Consider the following 19,376-nt stretch of genomic DNA (forward strand, 5'->3'; position numbering starts at 1 on the left):
GAAAAGGTTTCAAAGCTCGCCAATTGAGAAACTGTAGGCAAGTTATATTTGGTACATAAGAACACATAATTCATGAAGTGTCAAGATAAATTTGTTACTCCAGGTCTCTCTTGCAGAAGAAGACCCACAGCCTCCAGGTCATTGACACAGGCCATATGTCACTCAAGGCAGTGATTTTGTGCTGCTGTATGGACAGGGCAAAAACAAAACAATGAAGGATGTATTCAGTATCTTATGTTAAGTGATTGCATCTGTGGCCTGGCCCATTCTGGGTTGGAATTGCTATATGCTAATGTTATTTTTGTTTTGTTGTGGGAGTGATTTCTCTACTGGCCTAATGTCTGGTGGAATTTGGTAAAGTATTGAATTTGGGAGGTCAATGTGCTTGCTTTGATCTGGGTGTTCTTGTATGTATATGGATGTGTTTTGGAGAAACTGGTGGGACACTATTGTAGATATTAACATAGTGTTAATTTTTTTTTCCACCTAGCTGGTTGTGCTTGTATGATGTGGGAGGAGTGAGTGGAATTTAGGACTCTTGCACAGAACTGTGTACCTATCATTTTCATGTGTCCTATAGGAAGGATTCTGGCTTCCAAATTTCAATGTTTCAATGGACTGATTTTGGAACATTCTGCTATTATTTTCAGTGTTTTTCTGTGTTGTTTGAAGGATGTTTATTTTCTTGACTGCTGGGAACTATGCACTAAGTTGTTTGTAAACTATGATTAGGATTTCTTTCTGCTAGCCAAATGTTTTGTTAGCTAATGATCTTAACCTCTTCCGTACGATGACGCCTACGTAGGTGTCATGAGGCACGAGGGGGTATACGAGGGTCCCGCAGTTGGTGTCCTGATTATATTTATTTTGTAGTTGTAGCTGAGCGACTTCTAAATTTTGTGAACTGGCTTGATTGTATTTTCTGTGTTTATTATTGCTCAGAGTGAAAGAGAATACGTAAATCAGCAGTGACTATATCTTATAACACAAGTATTGTGATGCACTCTAAATTTTATGAACTGGCTTGATTGTATTTTCTGTGTTTATTATTGCTCAGAGTGAAAGAGAATATGTAAATCAGCAGTGACTATATCTTATAACACAAGTATTGTGATGCATCATCAAATAATCGTACGCCAGGCATCCAATGGTGTATGCAAGAATTTGACTCATACTGAAGAGATTAATATGTCCTCAATCCTTGCCCATGAGGTCCTTAACCTCTTCACTCCGGGGCACATCGCACGTCTGGCAGCATTAGCTGCCTGATGTGCGATGTTGCGTCATAATAATCGCATTATAAAAAATAAAGTCAGTGCTCAATCGTTCGTTCTCTTTCACCTGTGTATTTTGATAACCATAGAAAATTGATGTAGCCAGTTTAGAAAGAATGGAGATTATGTCAGTACGACTACAATAAATATAATCAAGATGCCGACGTCGGGATCATCGAGTACCCACTTGCTCCTCATGCCGCCTATGTAGGCGTCACCATATGGAAGTGGTTAATGTGTGCCATTTAATTTGACTCTTGGAGGTTTCTTTGATTTGCTGTTGTTCGGTGTGATTGTTACTAATGATTTTCAAGGTGAAGCTGCCATTCTGTCTTGTTTCAGCCACAGTTCCAGTTTGTCAAGATATTTTGGTGTTTTTGCCAACTGTTTTTGTGAACTTAAGAATGAGGTGGATGGACAGGATGAAGGGGTACTGGATACAAACAATGTCTAACACACTAGGGTTGCCATAATATGAAGTAGTGGGAGGGTAAATCAGCTCTGGCTGTCAGGCACTGGTGTGGAAGTACTGCGCCTCACTGCATTGTTCTTTTACTTGGGCAGTGTGGTATGGAACAGGGATGACCCTTCATCCATGAGGTGCTAAGATAGGTGGGGTGATGAATGGTTTTCAGATGGGAAGGGTATGGGTGTGTGCTTTACCTCAGCCACACCCCTTATAGGGAGGAAAAGCCTTTTTGGTATGTTTGTACATAAACTATAGTGGTATGAAGTTTCATCTATGGGTTAATGAGACTCAATGAGAATTATTCAAGTAAATCTCAATTTCCAGCATGTTAAATTTCCTATAACTGCCAGAATAATGAGTTTATACTATATTTTGTGTTAGTGTTTGTACAAATTGTTTGTACAAATTAGTCATTGCCTATGTTCTTCTCCACCATCCACTACCTCACAACCAAGTATATCCAGTAAGATACTATATAAAACTTGCTGCTTATGTTTTATGTCAGTTTTAATGAAAACCTCAAAATTTCTGCAGAACTGCAATTTCTGCTTATTTTGAATTTCACTTGTGTACTTGTAACAGTACATATGAAGTTAAACCTTACAACGACAAAAATTACTTACATCATTTCCTAATTGACTACCATCTATCCCTCCTGACAAACCACCACTACCACCTCCACCTGCTATTGCAATCTGTCCAGCATCTAGACCCTGAAAATATAAAAACATAATTTTTTATCTTTTTTATTTTACCATTCACAATAATTTTATAAACAACATTCATAGGAAGTACAAAGGAATAAAGACATTAGTGCACAAGGACACTGAACACTACAGGTAGATCTTGAGACCCACACTTAATTACATTTCTACAGCACCACCGATTAAGGGAATAAACACAGACACTATGAAGGGGTGTATGGCAACCCCCCACCATCTGACCACCTCATGACTCAAATCATCACAAGACAGAGATGGACCAGGGTAGAGGCTAGATGTCCCATTGCCTCTCTGTAACTTGGCAGTTAAGTCTCCCAATAAATACAGACGCTCCTCAACTTACGTTTTAGTTACGTTCCGAACGGCTGAACGTAAGTTGAAAATGAACGTAAGTTGTTACTGTACTATACATCCGTAAATTCTATTACCGTATCTTATAAAACACCTCTAAATCATTAATTATACACATAACATTGTAAAATAATATTAATTTCAAATAAATTAAATTCAAGCAACATAAATCGAGATGGTGGAGGAGGAGGGGGAGGAGGATGAGGAGGATGAGGCAAGGCATGTTCAGTTTGTTGTTTGTGCAATGTAAACAATTGACGCAGCATCATGCGCAAGTATCGTTTGAACTACGGAGAGCGCGCTAAACTAAATAATTCACTAAAAAAAAAATTGTTTTACATTTTTTTTTTACAGGCAGTTCAAACGTAAAATAAAAAAAACGTAAAACGAATGAACGTAAGTAGAGGAGCGTCTGTACATGACAGTGCCCCATGCCTTTCACAATAACCCAAACATGGTGCAGTTTCATCAGGAGTTAATGGAGGAAGGCATGGACAGCATGGAGAGCTCTCTACCTACTGGAAGGCCAGTGAGGCCAGCAGCATCGTCTACTGCATCACCTGCACCGTGCCCTGGTTTCACTCTGGCAACCCAACAGCAACCGTGGCCCCGAGTCTCTGCAGCAGCATCCAGCACCTCCCCTCCCACACCTGGACCTGGGGGAGCAACCATGGGTGTGTCTCTGGCAGCTTTTGAAGCCTGGGCCACCACCCACACACTATACAAACTATGGATAGTAAAGGATTGAAAATACAAACAGAATGCACTAGAGCCATCCCAGTAGAGCAGTTCTGTGGCCTGGCCTATTCTGTGTCTGAAAGCTGGATGGTATCCTGAAGGCTACTGTAGTCAATATGGTTCTTACTTCTTTTGAAAATTATTTTTGCTGTGGAGCTATTTTTTTTTTTTTTTTTTCTTGAAGAATTAGTTTTGTGATCTGGGTGGAAATGTATTTGCCTAATTGTAGTATACAGGAAAGAAGCAATGCTCGTTGGGTCCTGTCTCCTATTCTCTAACATATCTAGACTCAAATTCATGTATGGTTCCAACTTAATCTATATCTTTGAGTTCCAATTATCATATTTAGATCTGAGTTCATGTACTGTTTGAGGGTGTTCGGGATAAATTTGATCATTTTTTTTATCTTCTGTCATTTCAGAACCATTTGAAGGATTTAATAGCAGTAAACTGCAGTGGACAGCTGATTCTGTGTACTGTTGGTGGGTGTGAGAGCTAGAGCATGGACGACTAGAAAGCATCAGAATATTGGAGAGTGACCTGCATCATGATGATTCATGCCGTATTAAAAAATTCAGGAATTTTAGCTGCACCTCAGTGCTCCTTGAATACCATGAAAGCCATGAGATGTGAGCTGGAAAATTGCAATGGAGATGTGGAAGCTGTGGCTAGCAGGAAGGATTATAGCAGGTGTTCTGACTCTGTCTGCACAATGAAATTTGTCAAGAAGCTCCAAAAAGAGGTGCAGCAAGATCAAGGCAAGGCAATGCAGACTTTGGTAAGAGAGATGGGCGTCAGAGTGGCAACTATGAAGAAACCGCTGAATGAGGATTTTCGCTACTCCTCATACAAGAGGCACAAGGGTCAACTACTCACTGTCAAGGCCCAAGAGAACCGCCTTATGAAAGCCAAGAAACTCCTCGACAAGGTCAAACACCCAGTCGAGCCAGGGATACTCTGGTTCTTCTCAGATGAGAACTTCTGCCAGGACAAGTTGCACAATGCAAGAACAACAGGTGGCTAGCCTACAGTCTGCACAAAGTCCCACACTTCACCAAATTCCCTCAAACTGTGATGGTCTTTGGGTGTGTTTCTAGCAAAGGCCATGTCATGCCACCCCACATCTTTGAAGAGGGACTCAGACTCTCTTCAGATGGCTATACTGAGTTGCTGTCCACTGTTGTCAAGTGCTGGGTGGAGAGGGTGGCTACGGGAAAACCACATGTGTGGCAGCAGGACTCAGCTCCATGTCACACCTCCGGGAAACCCAGAAGTGGCTGTCTGAAAACTTCTATGACTTCACCAGTCCCAACAGCTGGCCCCCAACTCACCTGATTGCAAACCCATGGACTAGTGTGGGGTGCAGTTGAAAAAGATACCAATCACCTGCAACACCAAGGACAAGCTGATTGCCAGGATCAAATTGGCATTCACATCTCTCAAAGGACACCATGAAGGCCGCATGCTGCATGTTCAGGTCCCATCTGGAGGCCGTGATGGAGGCTCAGGGTAGCTTCTTTGAGTGAGCTGTATTTGGCAAAAGATCCTCAAAGAGATGCACTTTGAATTTTGAGAATACATCAATTTTTGGCCAAGATATGACATTTTTCTTTCCTTTCCAAAAAGTGTCAAATTTATCCCAAACACCCTGTATCACCTTCTAAGCTGTTCCACATATTTATACATATATATGGAAAGCTGTATTTCTTCACTTCCTTTTGAAATTTGGTCTTTCTTAATTTACTTTCATAACCTCTTAAAGTCCTCCCATCTTTAATCAGATCTCTTCTATCAATGCAATCTATCCCCTTCAGTGACCCATTGCAATCATTCTTTCTCTTCAATTTTTCAAAGTTGGTAGACCCAATACTTTTAGTCTTTCCTTATCTGCCAGGCTGGGGACCAGATTAGTTGCTGCCCTTTGTATTGTCTCAATCTTGATTATATCCTTCAGTATGTGTTGAGACTACTACTGATGCATATTCCAGTCTTGGACACATCAGGTTTTCGATGAGTTCTTTCATCATCTCTTCATCCATGTAATGGAATGCCACTTTAATCTTCTGCAGTGGTCCATATGTCTCTCCCACAATCCTGCTTTGTCTGTCAGGTGACAGGTCTTTTACTAACACTCCCAACTTTTTCTCCTCTTTTGCTGTACTGGGTTTGCTTCCCAAGGAATAGTTTAAGGATGGCCTTTTGCCACTATTGCCCATTTCCAGTAATTTCATTTTTTGGTATTGAACTTCATTTCCCATTCTTGGCTGTTGTTTGCGGTTGACACTGCGCTTGTGGCAGGATCGGAGGAGGGATTGAGGGAGTTGGTGACAGAGTTTGGGAGAGTATGTGATAGAAGAAAGCTAAAGATAAATGTGGGTAAGTAAGGTGATGAGATGTACAAGGGGTGAATGTGGCAGTAGACTGGAAGTGAGCATTAAGGGAGAGCAGCTGGAGGAAGTGGATAGTTTTAGATACTTGGGTGCAAATGTGGCAGGAAAAGGTGGAGTGAAGGAGGAGGTAGAATGTAGATTGAGAGAAGCGAGTAAATGCCTTGGTGGATTGAAGAGTGTAATGAGGAATAGACATTTGGGAATGGATGCTAAGAGGAGACTGTATGAAGGAGTGATTGTGCCAACAGCACTGTATGGGGCAGAAACATGGAACATAAGAGAAGAAGAGAGGAGTTTGAATGTGTTTGAGATTAGGTGTCTGAGAAGTATGATGGGAGTTACTAGGCTAGATAGAGTGAGAAATGAGGAGGTGAGGAGGAGAACAGGAGTGGAAAGGGAGTTGGGAGATAGGGTTGATGAAAAAGTATTAGGATGGTTTGGATACATGGAAAGAATGAGTGAAGAAAGACTAGTAAAAGAGGTATGGAAGGCAGATGTGGAGGGAGTGAACATGAGGGGACGTCCTAGGATGAGGTGGATGGATGGGGTGAAGGGGGCTTTGGGGAAGAGGGGAATGTCTGTTGAGGAAGGACGGGAGAGGACGGAAGACAGGGGTGAATGGAGAATGGTTGTATATGGATGATGATGTGATGCATGAGGTGGAATGGGCGGGGGATGGGGGGGTGAGGTAGTATGTGTGAGCAAAATTTGACGCAGCCCAAAGGGATTTCTCCCCGTCTTCTCCTTTTATGCATGGGGGGACGGAGAGGGGGGGGGGTCGCCGATTTAATGAAGTGGCCTTGGTGTGGATGTGCTGTGTCTAGCAACACTGCCTCTGACCCAGGGCAGTGGACAAGGTGTGGGGATGACCTGTCATCCAGGAGGTGTTAAGATAAGAGGGAGGGTGGAGGGGTGTGGAGTGTATTCTGGGATGGAATGGGTGGGAATGATTTTATGCCTTTTCCTTTTTGGCTACCTCCCTTGTAAGGGGGAAAAAGCCTTGGTATATGTATGTATGTAGATCCTTTTCCAATATTCTATCATCCTCCTTATTTTTCACTCTCTCATGATTTTTGCATTATCTGCAAACATGTTGGCATAGCTTGTTCCTTCCATCATGTAATTAACACACAAGAAACACTATTGGTGGAAGCACTGAATCTTGTGGAACTCTACTTTTTATTGATCTCAAGCTCAATATTTTGTCCTTTACTACTGTCCTCATGTATCTTTCCTCCATAAAGTTTTTAATCCATTCTAGTAGTTTGCCTCTCAGTCCTCCAACATGCTCCAATTTCCACATAAGTCAACTGTGTCTCAACTTGAAGAGTTAGTTTTGTGATCTGGGTGTGAATAGGTTTTTGTGTAGACGTATTATATGGTATAGATGGTAGGTTGTTGCATTTTGTTATCATTACTAGTATTGGCTGGTTATTGTGGCAAAGTAGCATGCAGTTGATACTTTAGGGTCTATATGGGGCACCCCTATGGACCAGAGCCACACATCATTTTGTCTATGATAGAGGAAAACTCTGTTCATAGAGAAATGATGACACTTTTATACTACAACTGTCCCTCCGTTATGTTGTCCCCCAACTCCTTGCTGCTGTCCTGTACCATTTCTCTGAGTATTCATTTTCTGTGTTGGGTGAATTCCCTGTGGTAGGGGAAAAGAATACTGCCACCAAGTATTTCCACTTGGATCGTAAGAGGCAAGAAGAAAGGGACAGGGAGTGGGACTAGGCATCCTTCTCCTTGTAGCCCCACAGGGGACATTCCTAAAAGAAAAAGTAAAGGCATAAGAGGGTCTGGGAGTTTTCGGACCAGCACCCTAAGGTTTGGGTCTTTTAATGTGCGTGGATGTGGTACAGATGAGAGTAAAAGGGAAGAGATAGGTAGTATGTTTGTGAGAAGAAAGATGGATGTGTTGGCTTTGAGTGAAACTAAGTTGAAAGGGAAGGGTGAGTGTAAGTTTGGGAATGTAAGTGGGAGGTTATCAGGAGTGAAGAGAGGGTGAGGGAGGGAAGGGGTGGCTATTCTAGTAAGTGTAGAGATAGGTAAACGTGTAGTGGAGTGGAAGGAGGTTTCCTCAAGGGTAATGTGGATGAAGGTGAAACTGGGAAAGGAGATGTGGGTCTTTGTAAGTGCATATGGGGCTGGCAGTGAGAAGAGTGTAAAAGAAAGGGAGGCCTTTTGGATAGATTTAAATGAGTGCATAGAGGATTTTGGGAGAAATGTCAATGTAATAGTACTGGGAGACCTTAATGCTAGGGTAGGAAATGGTCCAATTGATGAAGTGGTTGGGAAATGTGGAGTTCCAGGAAAGAATCGTAGTGGAGAGTTGATGGTGGAAATGTGTCTAGAGAGTTGATGATAGCAAATACAGTGTTTCAGAAGAAAGTCAAGCATAAGTACACATGGGAGAGGGTGGTGGATGGAAGGGTGGTAGATAGAGCGTTGATGGATTATGTAGTAGTAAATAGGATTATGATAGGAAGAGTTAAGGATGTACATGTGCTAAGGGGAGAGGGTGGGGGAATATCAGATAATTTTTTGGTGGAAGGTAAGTTGAGAGTGGAGGATAGATGGAGAAAGAGGAAAGGGACAAAAGGTAGGGAGGTGCTTAGAGTGAACTCTTTAAATGAAGAGGAAAAGGAGAAGGAGTACAAGAAGAAGCTGAAGGAGGAGTGGGAGGGAGTGAAGGATAGAGTAGAGCTAGGTGTGGAGGAGGAATGAGGATGGTTCAAGGAGGGAGTCACAAAGTGTGCAAGGATGGTGTGTGGAACAAGAAGGACAGGAGGAAATAGAAGAAAGGGTAGTGAATGGTGGGATGAGGAAACAAAGAAGGTTGTAGAAGAGAAGCGACCTTTCACAGATTGGTTACAAAATAGGATGAGGGAGTCATATGAGAGGCACAAAGAAAAGAGAAGTAAAGCAAAAGGTAAAGGAGGCAAAGAGGAGAGCAGATGTGAAGTGGGGTAAGAGTATGACAGAAAATTTTGAAAGTAATAAAAAGATGTTTTTGGAAAGAAATTAAGAGAGGAAGAGGAGGCGAATCAAGTAGAGACGAAAAGGTAAAAAGTGCAGATGGAGAGATGATAATGGAAGAGAAGGCAGTAAGGGGAAGATGGGCAGAATATTTTAGGGAGTTGCTAAATGTGAAGGAGGATAGGGAGGGAAAGATAGTTGCAGTGGGAAATACTAAGAAAATGACCGTGATGAGTGAGGAAAATGGAGGAGAAATAAGGAAGGATGAAGTGAAGGCAGTTGATAAGATGATGAAAGCAGGTAAGGCACCTGGTCTGGATGGATGCCATGCAGAATGTCTAAAAAAAGGAGGTACAGTGATGGTGGACTGGCTGGTGAGGTTATTTAATGTTTGCTGGAGAGTGGGTAGAGTGCCGGAGGACTGGAGGAGTGCCTGTATAGTTCCACTTTACAAGGGAAAAGGGGACAAGTGTGAATGTAGTAGTTTCAGAGGGATTAGCTTGTTAAGGGTAGTTGGGAAGGCTTATGGGAGGATCTTGAGTGAGAGGATTAGGAGAGGAACAGAGGGAGTAATTGGTGAGGAACAGTGTGGATTTAGGACAGGTAGAGGTTGTGTAGATCAGATCTTTGTGGTAAGACAAATATGTGAGAAAGCTATAGGAAAGGGGATGTTTTTTGGGCTTTTATGGATCTGGAAAAGGCTTACGATAGGGTAGACAGAAAGGCACTGTGGGAGGTTATGCAGATATATGGGATAGGAGGAAAGCTTCTAGGAGCTGTCAAGAGTTTTTATGAGAGTAGTAGAGCTTGTGTCAGGATTAGAAATGGAGAGAGTGAGTGGTTCGAGGTAAAGGTGGGACTTCGTCAAGGATGTGTTATGTCGCCCTGGCTGTTCAACTTATACATGGATGGGGTAGTGCCAGTGGCGGATTAACCATAAGGCAAACCAGGCACATGCCTTAGGACCACAAAAAGATCCAGGCCATTTCTGGCAGTCCAAAAACATTTTGATTATGACAAAGAAAATTTTTTACATGTCAGTTATCGGTAATTAGCCACGTTGTGAAAGGTCTGAAGTTGTTTACTATGTTTTAAGTGCTTTGGCTGTAAAACAATAAAATTCTTAAGTTTCGTAATCATCAGAACAACAGACATTTCTTTTGACGTTGTTTACATATTCTACATGTATGTCCTTGTCCGTGTGTACTGTTGGTGGCAGAAACTCACAGAGAACCGTGAACGGTTATGACCCATCATGAGTGACTCAGAGTGCTGACAGGTCTATTTCTGCTCAAATAGTTAATTTTTGCTTCGAGTTTTTGTTCGACACATATTTTTGCCAAACAATTCATTGGAAAATTTTTCTCATATTTTTGCTCAACATATGTTCAAATTAATGCACAAAACTGGAATTTCAACTGCATTTCCAAACACTGAAGTGGCTTTGCAAATTTATTTGTCACTGATGCTGAAGTGGCTTTGCGAATTTATTTGTCACTGATGGCTACTAATTGCTCTGGTGAACGGTCATTTTCCCAGCTTACTCGAATTAAGGATGTAAAGCAATCCACAATGAGTCAACACCGCCTTGGTGTATTTACCTAGTTGTATTTTGCGGGAAGGGGAGCTATGCTCGTGTTGTCCCGCCATTGTATGTTGGCACTTCTGTGCATTGAAAAAGATTTGCTATCCGAAACTGACTTCAGTTCTATGATTGATGAGTTTGCTACTGTCAAAGCAAGAAAAGTGAAAATTTAATAATGTATACAAAAACACATGTATGTAGTAGTACCTTACCTTAACATATGTAAAATTGATAAGGTTTTGTTTAGAAATAAATGTTTACAAATGAATATTTGTTATTATTGTACAATAATATAAATTTTATCATTAGTTCAGGCCATATTTTAAAAAAATCTTGAAATTTGCCTTAGGGCCACAAGAACCTTAATCCGCCACTGGGTAGTGCGAGAGGTAAATGCAAGGGTAGTGGGTCAGGGATTGGAGATGGTTAAAGAAAATGGAGAAAAGTGGGAGGTGAGCCAGCTGTCGTTTGCGGACGACACTGCGCTTGTGGCAGGATCGGAGGAGGGATTGAGGAAGTTGGTGACAGAGTTTGGGAGAGTATGTGATAGAAGAAAGCTAAAGATAAATGTGGGTAGAAGTAAGGTGATGAGATGTACAAGGGGTGAATGTGGCAGTAGACTGGAAGTGAGCATTAAGAGAGAGTGACTGGAGGAAGTGGATAGTTTTAGATACTTGTGTGCAAATGTGGCAGGAAAAGGTGGAGTGAAGGTGGAGGTAGAATGTAGATTGAGAGAAGCGAGTAAATGCCTTGGTGGATTGAAGAGTGTAATGAGGAATAGACATTTGGGAATGGATGCTAAGATGAGACTGTATGAAGGAGTGATTGTGCCAACAGCACTGTATGGGGCAGAAACATGGAACATAAGAGAGGAAGAGAGAAGGAATTTGAATGTGTTTGAGATGAGGTGTCTGAGAAGTATGATGGGAGTTACTAGGCTAGATAGAGTGAGAAATGAGGAGGTGAGGAGAAGAACAGGGGTGGAAAGGGAGTTGGGAGATAGGGTTGATGAAAAAGTATTAGGATGGTTTGGATACATGGAAAGAATGAGTGAAGAAAGACTAGTAAAAGAGGTATGGAAGGCAGATGTGGAGGGAGTGAACATGAGGGGCCGTCCTAGGATGAGGTGGATGGATGGGGTGAGGGGGGCTTAGGGGAAGAGGGGAATGTCTGTTGAGGAGGGACAGGAGAGGACTGAAGACAGGGGTGAATGGAGAATGGTTGTATATGGATGATGTTGTGATGCATGAGGTGGAATGGGCGGGGGGATGGGGGGTGAGGTAGTATGTGTGAGCAAAATTTGACGCAGCCCAAAGGGATTTCTCCCCGTCTTCTCCTTTTATGCATGGGGGGACGGAGAGGGGGGGTCGCCGATTTAATGAAGCAGCCTTGGTGTGGATGTGCTGTGTCTTGCAACACTGCTTCTGACCAAGGGCAATGGACAAGGTGCAGGGATGACCCGTCATCCAGGAGGTGCTAAGATGAGAGAGAGGGTGGAGGGGTGTGGAGTGTATTCAGGGATGGAATGGGTGGGAATGATTTTATACCTTTTCCTTTTTGGCTACCTCCCTTGTAAGGGGGAAAAAGCCTAGGTAATATGTATGTACTAGTAATAATAATAATAAAATTAAAGAGTAGTGGGATGGTTTGGACACATGAAAAGAATGAGTGAAGAAAGATTAGTAAAAGAAGTGTGGAGGGCAGAGGTGGATGGAGTGAACTTGAGGAGGCGACCAAGGATGAGATGGATGGATGGGATAAAAGGGTTGTTGGGAAAGAGGGAGATGTCTGTTGAGGAAAGAATGGAGAAGACAGAAAATAGGGGTGAATGGAGAATGGTTGTGTATGGATGATACTGTGATGCATGAGGGGGAGTGGGTAGGGGATGGGTGGTCTGGGGGTATGTGTGAATATTCTGACACAGCCTGAATGGCTTTCTCCCCATCTTCTCTTTTTCTGCATAAGGAGACAGAAAGGGGGGGGGGGGTCACCAATTAAATAAAGCTGCCATGCTGTGGATGTGGTGTGTCTTGCTGCATTACTTCTGATCCACTGCAGTGGATGGTGAGATGCAGGGATGACCCATCACCCAAGAGCCAAGAAAAGAGGAAGGGAGAGCTGGTGAATGGGAGTGGAGTATGTGGGGATGAAATGGGTGGGAGTGTATTTATGCCCTTGACTTTGGCTACCTCCCTTGTAAGAGGGAAAAAGCCCTTGATGTATATATATATATATATATATATGTATATATGTATGTACTAGTACTATATCATATTCAGCCAACAGTTTGTGTGATATGAGATGAGCAAGTGGGATTACATAATTATGAGCAAGTGGGATTACATAATTATCACTTTCATATCCTGTGGGGAATTTTTTTAATTGTGTGCACATATCCAATTGGGGTGGTTTTAGTGCATCCCATTATCACTTTCAATGCTTTATTTGTATGGTTTGTAAAGTGATTATGTTTGCTATGCTTGACTGTTGGAAACCATGCAATGGAAACATTCAAGTGTGGTCCTTGTGCACTGTAGACAGTAAGGGGGGGCCATCTATCTTTTTTTTTATTATTCATGGTCATCTGCTGAGAGTATTGTAAATAATAATTTCTGGAATAAGGCCTCTATTCTATTATTTCTAAGCCATTGTTCTAGTTTGCCTTAGTAGGTTTGAGTATTCTTCCTTGTTATTTCAGTTTCTATGCTGGGTTATAGTTGTCTGGTCATCTGTGTAGGTAAATGTGCGTATGTCAAATTCTGGATCTTGTGAAGCAGTTAAATAGCAAAGGTGAGAGTACTACTCCTTGAGGGACTCTTGTTGTATATTCTTTTTGTCACAGAAACTTAGGAACATTTATTTTGGATTACTCTGCACTGTCTACATGCTAAGAAGTTAGCTATTTCTTGTCATTATGAATATCTGTCTATGATCTTTTCATAGTACATCCACGGCAAGGCCACTTCATCTAATCACTGACACCCCCTCTGCCCCCTCCCTTCCTTTCATTGCAGTATCATCTATACACAGCCATTCTCCACTCATCCCTATCTCCTCCCTTCCTTGCTCAACAAACAATCCCCTCTTGCTCAATGCCAATTTCACCCAATCCATCCATCTCATCCTCAGTCATCCACTCAAGTTCAATCCATCCACCTCTGCCTTCCATACCTCTTTTACCAATGTTTCTTCATTCATTTTCTCCATGTGTCCAAATCATCCTAACACTTTCATCAGCCCTATCTGCCATCACCTTTTCCAGCCCCACTCTCCTTCTCACTTCCTCATCTCTCACTCTACCCAACCTTGTAACCCCTACCATACTTCTCAGATATCTTATCTCGAACATTGAGTGAAATGGGTGGGAGTGGATACTTGCCTTTTGACTTGCTACCTCCCTTGTAAAAGAGAAAAAGCCCTTGGTATATAGACAGGTAACCTTTTCTGATAATACATGTCTGGGGACTTTGTAAAAAAAAAAAAAAAAAAAAATGTTTATCCCTGAAGTCAGCACCACAGGCATGAGGCAAGAAGTGCCAATTCAGATGGCAAGGTAGAGACCACACCCTAAAACAGTGGTTCAAATATGTCTGGAAAATTTGTATGCCTGAGGTGGGTACAGGCTAAGAAGACTGATGATGTTGCACAGCCCTGAGTAGATCAGTTACCATTGGCCTTTGAGATGGACTGATGAGTTTTGCTCTTCTCTGGGAATCACATGTTTTCTTCTCCTTTACCCCTTTGCACTATTGTGTTCATCATTGAGTAGTAGCCTTGGGAAAGGACTTGAAGAAGAACCAACTGGCAAGTATTGCTGCCCTGGTAAAGGGAGCAAAGTCTAACAAAGAAATTTCAAGCATCGCCAGTATCCCACTGTGTTCTGTGCTTAGGTGGACCTAACATTGCTGTGACACTGACCCACAGCTCCCTAGAAAAAGTCCAAGATGAGTTCATAAGACTATGCCCAGGACCTTGAAGGTCCTGCAGTGCCATGTTGTGAGGAACTTCATATTTCTGACAAAGTATTAAAACACAAGAACCCTCAACTGCTGGCCAATGTGTCTCTGAGGACCATGCAGCATTGCCTCCACAAAAACCTTGGGTATAAGTACTGCACACCTTGCAGAAAACAGATTAATACAGCCTGGCAAAAGGAGAATCAAATCAAATATTGGTATGACTTCTCCAGAAGTCCACCATCCCCCACCCAATCAAGGATGTCAGAAATCAATGTTTTATAGTGTGACTCATGAGAATCTGATATAAATTTCTATTGTAAATCAGTAAAAGAGAAGGCAGTAAGGGAAGATGGGCAGAATATTTTAGGGAGTTGCTAAATGTGAAGGAGGATAGGGAAGGAAAGATAGCTGCAGTGGGAAATGCTAAGAAAATGACCGTGATGAGTGAGGAAAATGGAGGAGAAATAAGGAAGGATGAAGTGAAGGCAGTTGATAAGATGATGAAAGCAGGTAAGGCACCTGGTCTGGATGATTGCCATGCAGAATGTCTAAAAAAAGGAGGTACAGTGATGGTGGACTGGCTGGTGAGGTTATTTAATGTTTGCTGGAGAGTGGGTAGAGTGCCGGAGGACTGGAGGAGTGCCTGTATAGTTCCACTTTACAAGGGAAAAGGGGACAAGTGTAAATGTAGTAGTTTCAGAGGGATTAGCTTGTTAAGTGTAGTTGGGAAGGCTTATGGGAGGATCTTGATTGAGAGGGTTAGGAGAGGAACAGAGGGAGTAATTGGTGAGGAACAGTGTGGATTTAGGACAGGTAGAGGTTGTGTAGATCAGATCTTTGTGGTAAGACAAATATGTGAGAAAGCTATAGGAAAGGGGATGTTTTTTGGGCTTTTATGGATCTGGAAAAGGCTTACAATAGGGTAGACAGAAAGGCACTGTGGGAGGTTATGCAGATATATGGGATAGGAGGAAAGCTTCTAGGAGCTGTCAAGAGTTTTTATGAGAGTAGTAGAGCTTGTGTCAGGATTAGAAATGGAGATAGTGAGTGGTTCGAGGTAAAGGTGGGACTTCGTCAAGGATGTGTTATGTCACCCTGGCTGTTCAACTTATACATGGATGGGGTAGTGCGAGAGGTAAATGCAAGGGTAGTGGGTCAGGGATTGGAGATGGTTAAAGAAAATGGAGAAAAGTGGGAGATGAGCCAGCTGTTGTTTGCTGACGACACTGCGCTTGTGGCAGGATCGGAGGAGGGATTGAGGAAGTTGGTGACAGAGTTTGGGAGAGTATGTGATAGAAGAAAGCTAAAGATAAATGTGGGTAAAAGTAAGGTGATGAGATATACAAGGGATGAATGTGGCAGTAGACTGGAAGTGAGCATTAAGGGAGAGCAGCTGGAGGAAGTGGATAGTTTTAGATACTTGGGTGCAAATGTGGCAGGAAAAGGTGGAGTGAAGGAGGAGGTAGAATGTAGATTGAGAGAAACGAGTAAATGCCTTGGTGGATTGAAGAGTGTAATGAGGAATAGACATTTGGGAATGGATGCTAAGAGGAGACTGTATGAAGGAGTGATTGTGCCAACAGCACTGTATGGGGCAGAAACTTGGAACATAAGAGAGGAAGAGAGGAGTTTGAATGTGTTTGAAGTGAGGTGTCTGAGAAGTATGATGGGAGTTACTAGGCTAGATAGAGTGAGAAATGAGGAGGTGAGGAGAAGAACGGGGGTGGAAAGGGAGTTGAAAGATAGGGTTGATGAAAGAGTATTAGGATGGTTTGGATACATGGAAAGAATGAGTGAAGAAAGACTAGTAAAAGAGTTATGGAAGGGAGATGTGGAGGGAGTGAACATGAGGGGACTTCCTAGGATGAGGTGGATGGATGGGGTGTAGAGGGCTTTGGGGAAGAGGGGAATGTCTGTTGAGGAAGGACGGAAGAGGACAAAAGACAGGGGTGAATGGAGAATGGTTGTATATGGATGATGATGTGATGCATGAGGTGGAATGGGGGTGAGGTATGTGTAAGCAAAATTTGACGCAGCCCAAAGGGATTTCTCCATGTCTTCTCCTTTTATGCATGGGGGGACGGAGAGGGGGGGGGTCGCCGATTTAATGAAGCGGCCTTGGTGTGGATGTGCTGTGTCTTGCGACACTGCTTCTGACACAGGGTAGTGGACAAGGTGCAGGGATGACCCATCATCCAGGAGATGCTAAGATAAGAGGGAGGGTGGAGGGGTGTGGAGTGTATTCAGGGATGGAATGGGTGGGAATGATTTTATGCCTTTTCCTTTTTGGCTACCTCCCTTGTAAGGGGGAAAAAGCCTTGGTATATATATGTATATATGTAAATCAGTAGTTTCCAATTTTTCAGAGGACACCCCCAAATCCTAGGGGTTGGCAGGAAAATTAATTAATTTTGATAGCAATAACACCAGAATTGCAAGTGTAAAACTATCAAATATTGACTTCTAACACCCTAGTGACAAGTAAATTACTCTAGTCAACCTAAGTACATATTGAAAAGTTCAAGTGCACATATTTTCACTTTTATTCTCTTTCATTTTTAAAAATCTATATTTCAAATTAAATTTCTTCTCAAAACAATATCACCACAGCTAAATAGCAATGGTACTACTTAATTTCTAAAATAATATACATCACATGCATTCCTCATCTCTCCACAATCAGCTTTCCACACAGTGTGGTGGATGTTTGGAACAAATTGGAAGAAACAATAGTGTGAGCAAATACCATACATGAATTTAAGAACTAGATGTGAGATACAAAGACAGGACACCATAAGCATATCTCCCCTTCCTGTAGAATACAACTAGATACTGTTTACATGGATGACCATGTTAAGTGACAATGAGTTGTGCACATACATTATACAATGAAAATTTACATCATGAACATCATACATTTGAGGAAGATTTCCATTGAAAAAAGCTGGTGTAATTGAAGAGGTGAAATGATCTAGAATAGAAAAATGAAGAGGGTGCCTCTAGAAAAATACAAAATTTTCAGGTATTCATAGGGTTTCAGATAGTAATCATTCCCAGCATTCCTTTTTGTTCTCAATAAATATATTTCTAAAAAAAATTATACTAAATAACATATCAGGCTAGTAAACAACATTGTTATTAATTTCTAAAATATCTAATTTATACATCACCAAGTTGTAGGCACAAAATTTGTTGCAATAATCTTTACCACAAGAAATCCATCATTTTCAGGTCAAAACACCATTGAACACACATTAATTTCCTCAATACAGAAATCAAGTTTCAGTCAAATTTCCACAGCGATCCAGCTCCCCTTCATTCAGTCAAGGACGTCAGAAGTCAATGTTGCAAGTCATTGCTTTCTACCATAAATAATTTTTTTTTTTTTTTTTTTTTTGGGGGGGGACACACCCTCTACCTCCCCCCATGAAGTTGGCAGGATAACAAGAGATTTTTCAATAGAAGTAACAAATATTTACTTCTGACACACTTGAGTGAGAAGTAAATTACCCTCATCAACCTAACCCACCTAGGTGAGTGTTGAAAAGTTCGCATGCACATATTTTCATTTTTTCTTTTTTAAATTTCTTTTCAATACAACACCCAGTGCACAACGTGAAAGCCATCATCTAACTGATGTTGATGATTGACTGGACTGTACAGACAATATGGCGTCTCTATGCTACACTCACGGCTTCGTTTGGTAGTATATTTGCTTTCAGCAAGGCTTTTTGTTATAGATTTCCACCAAGAAAAATGTATATTAAAATGATGTATCATAACTTACAAAATTAATAATTAATTTTCTAATGCTATATCACTTAGGTGTGCACTTCTAAAAAAAAAAAAATTCTTGTGCTGTATCACATAGGTGTGCACTTCTAATACCAAAAATAGATCTTACTGAAGCAAAATACATGTAACTGGTGAGGATTACAGTCTGAAGCCCTGTATTCAGCATTTTATTCAGGTTGGTCAAAACTTCAAAAGGTAAATTCAGCTCTAAGGAGTAAATATATGCTGATCATTTATTACTAGAAATTCTATTAAAGATGCGAATGTGATGGGTATCATGAAATAAAAAATCCAAACTGTAAGGAATTTGTCCTATGATTAGTCTGAGAAAAATGCAACATTTACATTAGTCATTCATTACATTACATTGCTGTCATGTTTTGCACAATCATGGGGAGAGCAAATCCAAACAGCACTGTATAACATAACAAAGGGATGGCAATCATGGAAATACAGGCTCATGTATATTACATCTAATACCTCCAAAAAATTATCTATAATTCATACACTAAATTTAATAAAATGCAAGCTTACCAACTCCTTGAAAATTTCTTCTTGGTTCGCCATTCTCGATTCTAAAAACAAACGAAATTAAAATTTTATTAGTACCAATTACTTGATTTTATAGAAGTTACATTACTCTCAAATTTCATTAATCACTGCCGTGGTGAATGATATAAAATTTTAACTCCACACTCATCTACTCACTACACTCCGTCAACAATAACAAACACTACATAGACGTGAAGTCCACGTGCGAGCAACAGTAAATACAACAGATGTCATAAAAATTACATTTACATATGTTTATCATCATTACCATTGTTATTACTACTATTATTAATGGTATTATTTTTGGCATTATCACTCTAACTAACATTACAGTTATTGTTTTATTTATCGTTATTGTAATGAAAATTGGATATTTGGGGACTTATGTGACGTAATGACTGCAGGAAGAGAGACTGTGTAAAGAGTGGTTTAGGCGCATGGAAAAATAAATGAGCTTAGTGGATCTGCGGAAGGCAGAGATGGGTGTGAGTGAACATAATGTGAAGACCAAGAATGTGATGTATGGATAGCATGAAAGGGGTTTTGAGTGAAA

General features: G+C 41.3%; 1 protein-coding gene across 1 annotated transcript in view; it reads right to left on the minus strand.

Annotated features, from left to right (window-relative positions):
- Positions 1–19,081, minus strand: part of LOC143020022 (protein PBDC1) — a 45,931-nt gene extending 26,850 nt beyond the window's left edge. Inside the window, exons 1-3 of the mRNA XM_076176138.1 lie at positions 18,980–19,081; positions 18,806–18,846; positions 2,367–2,456 (exon numbers count right to left, since the gene is read on the minus strand). Of these exons, the coding sequence (XP_076032253.1) occupies positions 2,367–2,456; positions 18,806–18,838 (123 nt within the window). The 5' untranslated portion in view covers positions 18,839–18,846; positions 18,980–19,081. The remainder of the gene's footprint in view (positions 1–2,366; positions 2,457–18,805; positions 18,847–18,979) is intronic.
- Positions 19,082–19,376: the final 295 nt, after the last annotated feature.

This window comes from Oratosquilla oratoria, chromosome 38, assembly GCF_046742065.1.
Source record: "Oratosquilla oratoria isolate Oo_2021 chromosome 38, ASM4674206v1, whole genome shotgun sequence".
In the NCBI taxonomy this organism is placed as follows: domain Eukaryota; kingdom Metazoa; phylum Arthropoda; class Malacostraca; order Stomatopoda; family Squillidae; genus Oratosquilla; species Oratosquilla oratoria.